Here is a 15248-nt window from a genome sequence, read left to right on the forward strand (position 1 = left end):
CTAAGAAACAGGGGCACCTACTAGGATTCAAATGATCAATACAAAAAGCAGTGAGCTGACGTGAAAGCCAAAATGTAGCTGTATTCAAAGAAACAATAATAATTGGAATAATTTTAATTTTGTTTCAGTTCATAGTTGCACTTTAAAGAAAAATACAAGAGAAATACCTTTGCTTTACTTTTGGTAGCAGCTTCTGTATTAATATTTTCACGCATTCCAGCAGCAGTATCCACCCTATGCCCTGAACCTTCAGAGCTGGTAAAATTTGCATGTTTTTTTGTTTGTGCTTCCAAGTCATCTAACAACAACAACATCAAAAAAAAGCAATTAATTTACAGTAAGGAAATTGTCTAAAAAACCTGCATCATTGGATACATATGCTCCCTTAATGCCCCATAGAAAAAAAGAGCTGCTCCATAAGTACCTGAAAACACCTCAGACAACTGTGAAATCTCTCGGCCGATGTCACCTCCTGATGAATCAGATCTCATGAGCAAAGGAACAGGCTGTCTCTTCTTCGGAGATGTAATATAGTAACCAAAAGATGGCTATAAAAAATATCCCAGAATACAGCATGAGTGTGACCATGGTCACAAGAGTTTGCAGGATGAGAGAGAGACGAGAATGTTGATTCCATGATCAGAAGGCTTGATTCATTATTTTATGATATATATATATATATAACATATGACTATACTAAAAATAATAGAAAGAGAAGTTCTCAGAAGGCTAGCTATGCTAAGAATAGAAAAGAATGAATAATAAAGATCTGTGGCTCAGACAGAGAGCGAGAGCCAGCTCTGCCATGAGTGGTCAGTAAATCCAAACATCCACACGAGACCAATCACGGATCCACCTGTTGCATTCCACAGCAGCAGATAACCATTGTTTACATTCAGTTGCTGAAACTGCAGCTTCTCACAAGGAAAAGTCCTAAGAAAGGATTTTAATGAAAAGATGTCTGCGACATGTCACCTTTTTTTATTTTGTTAAATTAAAAAGAAAAGTGTTTGCAATTTTCTCTGCTGTGCACATGCAGAGGAAAGAACAAACACTTGACAGGTTATCTGTTGCCAATCAAAACCTCACTCAAGTGCTGGTGTGGAATGAACAGGGAATTTCTTCACCTGTAGAAGATAAAATTCTATCATATCACTAAAACAATCTTACAATATAAGAAAATGCAAAAACAATGCAAAGAAAGTCCAAGTCCAAACAGCTGAGTTTCAGGAAAAGTCCATGGACTGAAGATGTTCCTCTTTGTCATCTCTGAAACTCCTTTTTGGTCCTGAAACAGGCTTGCTGCAGAAAAATCCATCAATAGTTATCAAAAGTCCATTGACAGTCATAAAACAATTTTCTAACAATTTTGAGACAACTTCTGGAATGTACTGGCCACAGCCCTTTATTGAACAACTTGGGCTGAAGCTAATTTTTGGCCCTTCAATGCTTCAGAGCTGCTGCCAGCTATTTCAACCCTTTTTTTTTTTTTTTTTTTTTTTTTTTTTCCGGAAAGAGCAGCAGCAGCAGCAACAGTAGAGCATGAGAAAGGCCCTGGAAGGCCCTGGCCCATGTGGACAGTGCCCCAGGACCAGAAGGGGGAAGCAAAACCCCCAAACCCATCAGGAGGCCGGGAGGTGGCCCTAGCCCAGGGACCCTAGCCCAACAGCCAGGGCCCAACCCATGAGGCAGGCTCTGCCTTGCCACAGGCCTGCACTCCGCTGCCAGTACAATGGCAGAACGAGTGACGAGTGGCCATTTGCCTTTTCCCCAAAATCACCAAGGCATGCCAGCAGCAGGGGAATAGAAGCCATTCCAAGAATCTTCATCTCGGCTCTAGGAATGTTTGTTCCCCACAGCAAACAAGCCATGATCGCTTCTCGCTGTGCCCTCTGCCTCTGCAATGAAAATGCAGATGATGTTGCTCCCATCTGCCTCACGGCACCACGCCAACCTTCTCCGGCCTGGGGACCAGGGGACAGAACTTTCGGGACCCACCTGCCCCTCACCACTGGGATGCGCGAGGGGCAACAGAGACGGCAACCTCCAAGGGGCAATCCCCGAACAGACACCCCCCAGCCCACTAAGAAGACTGATTTTGAACGCAAGCAGACGGGCTGCACCCACAGCCAGCTGGCGAGCCACACCTCCTCCACGGAAGGAGAGGCCAGCGGCCGGCGGCCGGGGCTGCTGCAGCAAGGACAAACGGCCCGGGACGGTCCGAGCTCAAACAAGCCACCGCAGCAGCTGCCGGGGGCGGCAGGACCGCGGGCAGCTCCAAGGGTCCCACAGGCTTGGCGCCGTTTTCAGCATCATCCTGAACAGGGACTGGCTCGGTGGAAGGCGGCGAGGGGGCTGGCGGGTCGCTGATCTCAGCTGCAACCTCCAGCATCGGCGCTGCGGGCAAAGGCCGCGGGAAGCGGAGGAAGCGGCTCTGGATGGCGGTTGCCTAGCAACAGCGGCGCAGGTGCAGGAAGCCATGTTTCTGAGCTCGCAGGCGGGGCCGCCGCGCCCACAGGCTCTGCTGAAGAAACGGCCACGGGAGGGCCCGCGCGGGGAAGCGCCCGAATCCGCGGGGCGGGTTGGGGCGGTGTTCGTGGCGCTGGCCAGGGCGGTGTTGCCCACCCTTCATCCCCCAGAGAGAGAGAAGAAGGGGAGAAAAACGGGTCCATGTGAGCATGCTCCGAAAAAGCAGTAAAAAAAACTTCAGCTCGGGGCAAAATTTTGCCCCCCCGCCGGGATGCAGGGGGGCTGGGAAGCAGCAGATGGTCCCCCTCCAAAGGTTCTGCTCCCTCTGGAGTCGGGGTAAATGGGGCGAGCCCATTGCAGTTAGCAATCCAGGGAAAAACAGCTGCTCTCCGCTTCAAGACCAGGAAGAGTGCCTTAAATGTTAGGTAAATTCGGGGGTGTCTGAATCCACGGTCCAAAAGGAATTGGAAAATGAATTCCATGCACTCCCATACAAACACGTCCAGGGCATACAGCACATTCGTAAAAAAGCCAAAAAGCTTTGCCCATAGAAAAAACTCATGTAAGTGTCTCTCTGCCAGGACAATTCCAAGAATTCTTCACCCCATTTTGCCTTTCTCTAAAGGGGAGAAAGGAACTTCAGCCTTGGTGGGAAGACCCCACCACCTTTGCAGCCATAATCTGCGAAGGCCAGGATCATCAGGAAGGGAAAAGCCTGCAGTACTTTGTGACAGAGTCCAAAAATCTTTGGCCAGCTGCATGGTGCTGCTGAGCTTTCTGGCCATCTTCCTGGAGTCTTTTCAGAAGGTTCTCTTTGTGGTCAGCCTTGCTGTGAACTCTGTCCAAATCAGGATCTTCAGTTCTTCAGCTCCTGGCTAGAATCCACTTCTGTGATCACTTGTGAAGCAACCATCAATGCCACACATTCGGGGTTTACCCAGTGCAGCAATTGCTCCTCTGGGGTCTCACCAAGTGATGATTTCCGCTTCAGTCACTCAGGGTCACCAATTGTGACCGTGATCACAAGGGTTTGCAGGATGAGAGAGAGACGAGAATGTTGATTCCACGATCAGAAGGTTTGATTCATTATTTTATGATATATATATAAAACATATAACTATGCTAAAAAGAATAGAAAGAGAAGTTCTCAGAAGGCTAGCTAAGAATAGAATAGCAAAGAATGAAAACAAAGGAGCTCTCTCTGACTCTGTCTGAGAGAGCTCAGTCCTTGATTGGCCATTACTTGTAAACATCTAAGAGAGGCAATCACAGGTGGACTTGTTGCATTCCACAGCAGCAGATAATCATTGTTTACATTTGGTTGCTGAAACTGCAGCTTCTCAAGGAAAAATCCTAAGAAAGGATTTTAATGAAAAGATGTCTGCAACACATGAGTAAATTGAATAATGAACAAACAGATTCAATACACTTGCAAAGCAGTTTTGGCCCACAGTGCTTGCTTGGTATACCTCTCATACCACTAAGAAATAATACAGCATTGCAAATGCCCAATCTGAACACATACACTGCACTTCCCATACACAGATAAAATAAACTAACAACGGGCATGGCTGAACCCCAGCTAGGGACTAAGTACCACAGACCTGTTTGCTCACTCCCCACCTATTCCCCACCTATTCCCCACAGAAAGCATTGGAAAGAACAGGCAAACCTTGTGGGTTGAGATAAGAACAGTTTAATAACTGACACAAGAATAAATTACAACTATAATACTGGTAATGAAAAGGAAGGAGAGGGGAATAACATCCAAGAGAAACAAGTGGTGCACAACACAATTGCTCACTGGCCAAAGACCAACACCCAGCCTGTCCCTGAACAGTGATCCATGGCTGCCAGCCAACTCCCTCCAGTTTACAGACTGAGTAGGATGTTCTATGGTACAGAATATCCCTTTGGTCAGTTTGGGTCAGCTGTCCTGGCCGTGCTCCGTCCGAGCTTCTTGTGCACCTGCTGCACTGGCAGAGCATGAAACACTCCCAAGTCCTTGACTTAGAGTAAGCACTACTTAGCAACAACGAAAACATCAGTGTGCTATCAAGATTATTCTCATACTAAATCCAAAACACAGCACTGTACTAACCGCTACAAAGAAAACTTAACTCTATTCCAACTGAAACCAGGACACAATTTACTTCTACCAGTTACTCAAAATAAAGAAATAAAGTACATCACATTATCTCTGCCTGAAGGCATGGTCTGCCACTAAGCCTTGGAATGCTTAGGACAGACTCTAACTCTGCCAACTCCAAAAATTCCTCAGGACACAAGTGAATTACACAAGCATGTGTGACCACTTCTTCTCATTGTACACACTTCCCCACCTTTTTTTTTTTTTTTTATGAAACACAGATGAGATCCTGTCTACCAATAGTAGAAGAGAAAAGCGTCAGTTATCCACCAGATATAAGACATATACAGGGGTTGGTAAGTCAGAATCTAAATGACTACATTTTTACTGAAGTCGGACACTGCCCAGATAGCACATCGGCTATCAACGCCACTCAGAGATGCCCTCATTGTTTAAATACCCTTGTCTGACCAGCGTTTCTCTCAACTGTGTGGGTAATTTGCTGGGACCTCTAACATGCCTCCTGTATATGGTGTACTTTTCTCCCTCTAATCCTACACATAATTAGTTCCTGACCAAAAGGCAAAGATCAACATTCAGCAATAACACCAGGCAGCACTTCACATCAGAAATTCCAGTAGGAAACCAGTCAACCCACAGCTGTAACACACAGAATTTCCTTCCTAAATCAACTTAGAAAATTAGATCTGATAAAGAACTGTTTACAAAATAACAAAACCAGTGCTAGCTGCCGTTTGTCTTGTCTTTTCCTTGTTTCTCAATACTAACATTTACATACATACCCGTTTCACATCACTGCCTCCACCAAGACATCCAAGAGCTTCAGACCTCTGACCAAAGAACTCCCCCAAAGACAAACGTAAATAGCTGGCATCTTTATGAAGATCAGATGTTCTTGGCAGAATGAAGCTATTAGCAGATCTCCATGAAGTATTTGCTAATTCAGATGCATTCAGACTGCCTACCTTTCCTGCCTGCAACCAAAGAGATTTCAGAAGTTGTAATTTGTAAATAAGAAAACTATTTTGTTTGCATTGAGGTCATTAGTTACCTGCATAAGCCTGTGTGCTTTCTCGAATTCTTCCTGGTCTTGTGCAAGCATAGCTGCTGCTTCAGCTTAAAACCAAAGAGAATATTTATTAAAATAAAGCAAAAGTTACTAAGTACCATCATTACTATTTGTCATCATTAACTCAATTTGATGGAAAGTTATTGCACATAAAATTCTAGACCTGAGACAGTCTGGGGCACACTAGGAGTTATTCAATCCCAGTTTGGTGAGAAAAGTTATAGGAAATTAGTTTTAAAGGAGTTCTTGCTGGATTTTTAGAAGCCAAAGTAAAACCAGCATGTAGCTAATTAACTTAGTGGTAAATAAAGAAAGTTTCTAACAGCCTTAGCCCCAGGCTAAACTAGAACGTTTTATAGGTTATGATACCCATACTAGCTAGAACCAAACATCACATGGCTAAATCAGATCAAACCTTTACTATATTTGAGGATGAAAATTTTTTCCATCAAGGTGGTACCTTTGAATTGGAGCAAAAGAAAGACACTGGCTTGTACCTATTAATGAAAAACCCATGCAAATTAACAGGCCAAATAACCCAATCTTACTTTTGAATTCAAATGCCTGTACTATTTTCACAATTATCATCTACAGAACAACTAACACTTAAGAATCTCTGCACCAAAATGTTGTGAAAAAGTTATCAAGAGATACTACTCTACCACCTGACCACAATGTAAATGCATCCTTAAGCTCATCAAAACTTCAAAAATACATGTCCTTGTACACAGAGCATCCCTAGGCATGGAGGGCAAAAGCTGAGAATGCATGCAAACTTGTAAGGTGAATACAACTGTTATCCATCAAACTACTCATGGGAAGTCACAATACACACTGAGGAAAAAAGAGTTGACAAAGCTGGAATACGTCTTCATTGAGCAATCCAAGTTCATCCCCTAAAGGCACTGTGAATGACATGTTGTTATATTCAGCTCTCTGACAGCATCAGTTCTTTATCTTCTATATGAGCCCTAAAGCCCCAAGAGACTTTCTGAAGCACCCAACACTGTCAAGTGAGCATTCCTGCACTACTCCATACAAGAACACACTGTGTGCACAGTTTGCTTACAGAGACATGTCATAAACGAGAGACCAAAGAATCAGATGTAACACGTCCTTTCTGTCCTTACAAATAAAATTTCTTCAGCTGTCAAACACCACTGCAGACAGACAAGCAGAGCAGCAGCCAGAAAAATGCCAACCACGTGGAATCTGTCAGTGCAATATCATCTACCATGCAAAGAGGTAAGCTCATTGACTTGAAAGCCAAAGTTTTTAAAAATCTATCAGGTGGAAAAACCTAAGTAGCCTTGGAAAAATTTATAACAGTCAAATATTCTAATCACCTGACAACTCCAGTCTAAGATATAGAAGGTGTCTGAAATATAATGATTCTGAAAAATCATGGGAGAATTCTACATTACTCACATAGTAGATAGGAAAGTGTCACCCAAATGATACTGACTTGACCCATCAGAAAACCACTACAGTGCTGAAAAACATTACTTCAACCAGTCAACCCTGTTTGATCATTCATTCAAAATAAACAACATTAGACATAATTTGCTTTGAAAGAAAGAAGAATCTTGAGTGGACCATGGACATCTTGAGAATGTTAGCCCACCTACATGTCAGCTTCAGAAATTAGGAGAGATTAGGAGAAATGCTGTTGCACACATTGCTTGAATCTCTTACAAAACAGATGAACACATGACATTTTGGTGCTAAGGAATCAATTTGCTTATAGCACTGCATGTGTATTATCCAAGCCTGTATGACAAATATATAGACTCCCATGAAGATCAGTCTGATATATCTTAAGGATAATAAACAACTTTTTAAGTAAACAGAGGTACAAAAAGCCTGGAATTCAAGGGAAGATGAGAGTCCCCAAGTCCCTCAAAAAGCTCCAATATTTTTCAATACCATTTTTAAGCATCAAGACATTCCTAAGGGACTTCACAAAAAATCAGCAGCTAGCCAAGTCTCTCAAATTTTGACATTGTAACTGCATCTATTTGATTTTGTAGTAATTCCTCATTGATAATTATTTCCTCTCTTATAAGCATCACTCAACACAAAATTACTCTTCTTCTCTTTTTCTTGCAACAAAGGAAAACAATCATTAAAGTCCAAAGGAAAAACTGTGGAAGTGAGAGGAGTTGCCTCAGCTCATACAATAAGTACCAGTGGCAAATGTTAGAATGCTTTTTGTTTTGTTTTAAAACACACTTCATGGGAAGAGTAGGGTACACAGCAAGAAGCTATGTACTATAAATAATGATATAATATCACTACAGATTACTATCAGCATCACCTTTCAAATAATTTGTAGTATCTAAAACCTGGAGTCTTTGCAACACCAAATACTGATTTGTTGAAGTGAAAAAAAAAAGGAAGAAAGTTTACTTAACATTATTACAGACAACAAGAGTTAAGTAAAAAAGATGATTACATACAGCCAGTAACGAATTCCTCATTTCTTTTATCATCTTGAGACATATTTAAATCTTGTTCTTCATCAAATGCAGTATAATATGCAAGATCAGTCACCCATTTGCCCTCCTCATTTTGATAGACAATGCTGTGTGGCAAATCACCTAAAAAATACATCAAATGCTTCATTATGGATTAAAATAAAAAAGGGATATGGCAAAAGTTGCTCCAACTGCAAGCTTAAACTAATTTCATCAGCAAATAAGTAACAGTTAAGTACAATATACAACAATCAGTGTTTCTGAAAACAATAGCAAGTCAGACTTAATTCCTGCTACATTGCTTTTTATTACCAACTCCTACAACTAAATAAAAATGCCTAGCTTACAATTGTATTTCTTTTTCCATGCAACAGAATATGGTCACAATTGCACGGACAGGTTTACATGTAAGGATAGGTAGTATGTAAAGCATCCTACCTTTGTCTGTTGTAGCTAAACTTAAGTTCTCACAGCTGTCCCCAGCTGGAGACAGGTAAGTATCAGGAAGACCAGCTTTACATTGAGTTGCATCTGCCTGAGGTGCATTTGCACTAGGAAGCTCAGGAGTGGTGTCACGTCCCAAAAATCCTCTTGCTGTGTGTAGCACTTCTGCATCAGAATAAGTAGCCTGACAGACAGAGGACTCCAGTTCTTGCTTTGGAAGGACATCTGAGACATCAGCTTTATGGCTGTCCATGCACTGGAGGTACAGGGAGTCTAATCGCAGCTCAGCAGCTGTGCGGGAATCCAGCACATCCTCGGCAGTCACCGAATTCTTTGAAAACAATAATCATTTGAAAAGTGACAGGAAAACAATAATCATTTGAAAAGTGACAGAAGCACAGTTATTAACTGCATGTATTAAAAGTTCTAGATACAAAACAGTCCAAGCTGACTATGTTTGAAAAACAGCCATAGAACCAAAGTGGTATTATTAATTTTTTGTAAAGGAAGGTTGGGTGGTTAGCTAAAGAACTAACAAGTTTTCAAACACACTGCCATCTTCTACTACAGACTTACTCTACATGAATAATAGGAATTTAACTGGCAATTTCATACCATTTGCTGCACTGCTCTGGGCAGCGTTTGTTTTTGCACAGGACGTCCAGTTATCCCTTCATTTTGTGAATCTTCATCACTAGCACTTCCAGAGTCTATTTCAGTCACAGCCTCATAACCGGCAGAATCCTTAAAGCTCTCCTTTAGATAAAAATTATAAAACATTTAGGTAGATTAGATATTAAAAAAAAAAACCAAACCAAAAAAAAAAACACTACAGGGCCTTTCACAACACTAAAAAATTCTCTGGTAGGAAAGAGATTAATGATTCTCTGTTCACTCATACGACACTGCCATAGCCAGCACCTCTAGTTAGCCTCTGCCACCAAGAACAGTTCCTGGCCATGCCAATCCATAGATGTGCCTGCAAGGGCATACACAACAAGAGGATGGGAAGATCTCTTCTTATTCCTACTACATCTTTTCATTCCCTTTAACAAGGGTTCTGTGTTATTCCCCTTTCACTCCTAGCTGACCCATTGTTGGATGAAGGGTCCAAATCAGACTCAGAGCCTTTTGCACCTACCCTACCGTCTATCTACAAGGCAGGGACATGTTGCACAGAGAAGCCCTGAGAGCAGAGCTCTGCTATTCTCACTCTTAAAACCACTTATCCCTTCCTTCATGCACCGCTGTAACAAACTGCAGCCTATCCAGACTACTTGAACAGGGTTAACATCACTTCCCAATCAGCCTGGAAACTCTGATGTCAGTCAGGAAATTTCTGAAATTTCAGAAGCTGCAGTTTAACTGTTTAAATCACACTTTTCCACTCTGGTCAAGCATGAGACTGCCAGGATCACAATGACTCTTGCAAAGCCAAGAAAATGGAAAGGCACTTAACCCCTGGCAACTCATTTGGAACGGAGCTAACTGTTGCTCAACGGCAAACCACAAACCAGCCTGCTACTGCCCTACAGTTAACTTCCACATTATTTACCAATTATTTAAGAGAATTATTGACTCTCCTGGAAAGACAAGTCTCTGTGTCACTTTAAAAGACTTTGGACATTGCTATGCAAGATGAAAAACAAACGATTCAAATTATTACTTATAAACTTGTATCATCAAAAAGAAGTGTCAGCATGTTGCCTTAATACCTATTGAAACAAAAAAAAAGAAACCAAAAAGACCATTAAAACTAACTCTGTTTAGAATACCAACAAATATAATCACTGAAAATTTAACATGTTTAAGAGCCATTGGGCATGCTGAGTTTTGAACTTTAAACCTACTTTTAGTAAGACATTTTCAGACAGCTTCAGTGCTGCACAGCGTTCTGAGAGGTTTTGCAGGTTGGTGTCTCTTCTTATTTCTGGTTGTATCAGCTGCTCAAAATACGCTTCTAGTTTGTTATCAAATTCTTCATCATCAATATCTTCACCTATGAAAAGAGAAGAAAATATCCTTTTCATTTTAACAGACATTTTATATCACCTGATATACTACCAAAACAATTCCATATTTTACACTGAATATTGAATTGCATGATAAAAACAAAAAGACCAGTTAGGTTCACCAGTACTGGAACCCTGAATAGGCAAATATTTCCAGCTAACAGCTACCAACTCTTCGGAGGGCAACCAAAAGTAACTTCATCTTCTTGAGTGTAAAAAAAAAACCCAACAGTATTTCTACTCAGCAAACTATTAACTTAATTCTTATTATGCTAAACTCTCAAGTGAAGTTATGCAACAAGAAAGAACAAAACAACTTCAAAAGACAGTCATGACATATGTAGATGCCACGGGAGAAATGCAGTAACTTTACTGCAAGGGTACCTCATCTCACAACAGTAACCCTGTTGATCTCTCTGCCTCCCCCATTGATACATCCAAGAACATGCCCTGTCATCCTTCATGTCATGGGCAAAGTCAGCTGCACTAATGAAGAGCATGTTTGTCCTTCTGCAGCAGCCCCTGGAAGGGCACAAAAAGTTCCAAACTCTTAGTGATCTAGAACTCGTGCACTCACTTTTATGCCTGCAAATAAATTAGACTTAAAACTCAGACGTTACCGCACACATGCAGCATCTAAAGAGAGGTGAACTCAAACTCAAGTAAAAGTCCTTTTTAACTGCATGGGTGTGCTCTTCACTACAGAATTTTATCTCTACTGAACTGAACTGAAAATGTAGGTAGAGTTACCACTTTATTAAATCAATGCTGATGTTGCCACTTCTATCTTTGCTTCACAGTAACTGAGGACTATTGTTTAATTTTTTAGATTAAAATTCCAATTGTGATCCTCTCTGACAAATTCCACAGCCACCTACTCCTGTTACAATTTTAAAATAGTCAGCTTTCCAAAGAACAGTTTTCTTTAATATTGTTATACTACTTTTTTATCAAGCACAATCTGATATTAAATACTTAAGTAAAACAGAATCTTTCTTCTGAAGTATGCAATAACATTGAGACTAATTCTGACTCAGCTACCAAGAGTTATAAACACACCTACCAGTGGAATCTTCATCTGTGCTTAGAAGAGATGAGAGTTTCTCATTCTCCAAAAAACTTGAAAGGCTATTGCTAAGGTGAACACCTGAGATAACACCTTCCATCAGCTTTTCAGAAGGTTCAGATGGACCAACCTGTGAAAAGCACCCATAAAGAAATGTTTCTAGAAATTACTAACTATTGTATGAATTCAGTTAATAAAAATAATTAATGAGGTGAATAATAAAAATAAAATAATTAATGAGGTGAATAATATTGCAAAACTCTGCACACACTTTTTTATTTATCCCAGGAAACACTCTAGTTCCAATGGACTTTGCCTGCTAGCTTCCAGAATGGATGCATACAAGAAACATGGGAAGCATAAAAGGGGAAGACCAAAAAAGCATCTGAAGGACACCAAACTTAAGAGACCTCAAAATAAAGAACTGAAACATTGCAATGCAGAGTTTACACTTGAAAAAACTATCCTCCATCATTCATTGAGCTGCAATGCCAACTTAAATGTACAAAGACATCTCTCAATAGTTTCCTGTGCTGTTAAAACAGAGCCTCTTCAGAAATGGTACACACAGATCCAACTTTTGTTGGAAATTTCTCCAAAGGAGCACACTGAATTACTCATAAAGTAATATTTCAGCTGAATCTAGTTAACTGGAAATACTCCATCTTTTCCATAGCTGAATGATTTTTAAAAACAGCATGATGTAATGTCTGCTATAGATTTAGTCTCATATTCTTTGTGATGAACAGATCTTTGACACAGCAAAAAAAAGTCCAAGTTCATAAAGTAAAGAATTTGAAAGGAAAATGAATAATGGTTTTCAGAAGACAACCAGCAAGCATTCAACTGCAACTCACTGACCACTGTGGCCCCTACAAAAATCAAAAGACAGAAAACTAAATCAGAATACCAGCTGACACGTTAAGGAGTATGTATTGGACAGCATTTGGTTGCAGCCTGATGTGTATTTTCTACAAGGAACAGGAGACCCTCCCATTCCTGTCTGCAGTGGGTCTCTGTGACCAAAACTCTTAGCATCTCTAATACAGTAGATAAAAACAGGTGAAGCATAACACTACCTGTCAATACCAGCAGCTATTTGCTAGCTCTGGATTGTGTACTTCAATTTCCAAAAGCACTACAAAAGAATTCCTCAAAAGATGCTTCACTAAGACAGACTACAACAGGCATAAAATGCAAGGTCCATACAGTGACAAAGAACTACAAGACAGTGGAAGCTAGGAACAAACAACAGTTTTCACAGCTGAGGAATATTAGATGGAGTCATGTTCACACGGTACTAATGAAGTGATCTGCAAAATGAAGGCAAAGTGAGTCATGACAGCACCTTTAAAACACAAGATATACACAGTATAAAACAATAAACACAGCTCCATTCCTTCCTCCTCCTCTCACAGAATTAAATTTATTAGATTAATATTAAAAACCATTTCATTTCACTGTATTTGGAAAAGCTTTTACCTTGCTGTTTTTAACATCTGGGAGAAAACGTATTCCAGTTGGCAAATCTGAAACATAAGAAAGTGGTGTAGAGCAGTATTTTAGTAGTAAAACATGAGAACATAAGTGCTGACTATTCTCTAAGTTTAAACTGAGCCTCTGGAAGGTCTTGGCATACACCACAGAAGTAACCCAAACATACAGATTACCACAACACTAAACCTCATACGTTCTTATGACAATGATCTAAAGCATCTTGTTAAATAGGCAGAGTTTCATCAGGGCTAGAACTCTAAAAATGATCAAAGTTATTTATTGCCTTAAGGATTTCCACAAGGCAGCACAAGAAAGCAAGGAGTCCCAGTTTGTGCTAGCAGAAAGAGGAACAAAGGTTCTGTTCCACTGCTGCATTTCATCTATTGGACCAATTCTTGTTCTGGATCATTTAAAGCAGCTTCCAAATGTCTTTCAGATCCACACATAATCCAGCTGGAAGTCCCACATGACAGAGAACAGTTTAGATTTGCACACACAAATTTTAGCAAAAAAGGTTTGTAATTCTTTAGTAATAGGTGTGAATAGAAGACAATTTTCAAATAATTTCCAAGTTAAAATCAAGTAACTAAATCTGCCTGGCCACCATCAAGTCCAAACACTTGGGCAGTCTCAGTTTTCAAAAGCATCACCATTTTCTTGCCAGTTACTACCACTTACTCAAGACTACAACAACAAATGACTGGAGCCACCACTTCACTGTTAGAAGTGGATTTTATAAGCGTCTATTTATATTACAGGTCACAGTACTTTACCACTGAACATGTTATCTGTCAAAATCATTAATACTTCACAAAAACCTATGCAAATACTCAAAGCTTGGAAAAGGATAATGTCTAAAAGTATATATTTACTAATTGTATTTACTGACTTTTAAAGGACAAGTAGAATTTATTCACAGAACTGGCATTAGCAAAAACCCCAGACAAGCTTAGTATCAGTAGACATGCTATTAAAATTAATTTGGGAATATTCTTTTGTTTCCAGTACTCTACCCAGACTTCAGAAAAAGTATAGTTTTCACAGCAAGTACTCAAAACTATTTTTTCATGCATAACTAGAGGGGCATGCTTCCAACACCTACAGCAGCAATAAAAGACATCTATTACAGGTTGGAATGGGGCAAGAGAAGAGATGCTAGCTAAAACATAACCTTGCAGCCTCACACTTACTGAAATAGAAAGGGTAGAGAACAAGCTGCATACACTTCTTCCATAAAGTTCCTGAACTAAGTCAGATTACTACTGGCATTCTATTTATGGTACTATATAGCAAACACTTTTTTCAACAACTTGCTGTATAGCTTTGTACTTTGAGGAGAACTCAGAGAACATGTCAACCACAAGCTTTCTCTGTTTTCAATTTGCTCAAATCCAAGAGGTTTTTTTTCAAAAGCCCTTTATAATCTGCCATAAAACAGTGAAATGGTCAAAAGAAGACATCTGCAGTATAAAAAGCTAATTACAGTGACAGTAAGTACACAATTTTTCTCAAAATGTAATACCTTTCAATTGTTCAACAGGCAAAACTTCACGTAAGGTACTTTGACTGTGATTTGAATGTTCAATGACATTCTGAGGCTGCTCTCCATATATTGAGTGGGATTCTTTCAAATTAACACAGGATGGCTGAGGGTCTTCAATTTGGGTAGCAATTTCCCTAGAAAGAGAATTATTTAAATGAAAAATCAGTTAGCTACACAGACCATCATCTCTTGTGATAAAGATTTGATACATTCTCCAATTGCTTTGTCTCAGACTGTTGTTTCCAATATAGGATAGATTCTAGAGACCTGTCATTTTACAATAAAAGAATACATATCAAAATTACAAGGACTTCAGCATCACAATCTAAACTGTGAAACAAATAGTGAAATTTCATGCAAAACATGCCTCTCTACCTATTTGTTCCTCTCTTTGATTTCCATAAAAAGAGGGATAAGTATAAGCACAAAAGGGCTTACTCTGGCCAAGTTCCATGCTCCATTTGAGACCAAGACAAACACTAGACAAGATTTTGCCAAGTTCACAATATCACCATTTCTGTTACACTCAATAAAGGACCAAATTATAAAGAACATGAGTTA

At 40.1% G+C, this 15248-nt stretch overlaps 1 protein-coding gene across 1 annotated transcript in view; it reads right to left on the reverse strand.

Moving 5' to 3' along the window:
• Positions 1-15248, reverse strand: part of CEP192 (centrosomal protein 192) — a 78301-nt gene that overhangs the window by 42839 nt on the left and 20214 nt on the right. The window contains exons 15-25 of the mRNA XM_074546577.1: positions 14667-14821; positions 13130-13176; positions 11645-11777; positions 10420-10568; positions 9185-9325; positions 8564-8900; positions 8108-8248; positions 5631-5695; positions 5362-5553; positions 425-548; positions 168-298 (exon numbers count right to left, since the gene is read on the reverse strand). Coding sequence (XP_074402678.1) covers positions 168-298; positions 425-548; positions 5362-5553; positions 5631-5695; positions 8108-8248; positions 8564-8900; positions 9185-9325; positions 10420-10568; positions 11645-11777; positions 13130-13176; positions 14667-14821 — 1615 coding nt within the window. The remainder of the gene's footprint in view (positions 1-167; positions 299-424; positions 549-5361; positions 5554-5630; positions 5696-8107; positions 8249-8563; positions 8901-9184; positions 9326-10419; positions 10569-11644; positions 11778-13129; positions 13177-14666; positions 14822-15248) is intronic.

Source organism: Zonotrichia albicollis, chromosome 1, assembly GCF_047830755.1.
Source record: "Zonotrichia albicollis isolate bZonAlb1 chromosome 1, bZonAlb1.hap1, whole genome shotgun sequence".
Lineage (NCBI taxonomy): Eukaryota > Metazoa > Chordata > Aves > Passeriformes > Passerellidae > Zonotrichia > Zonotrichia albicollis.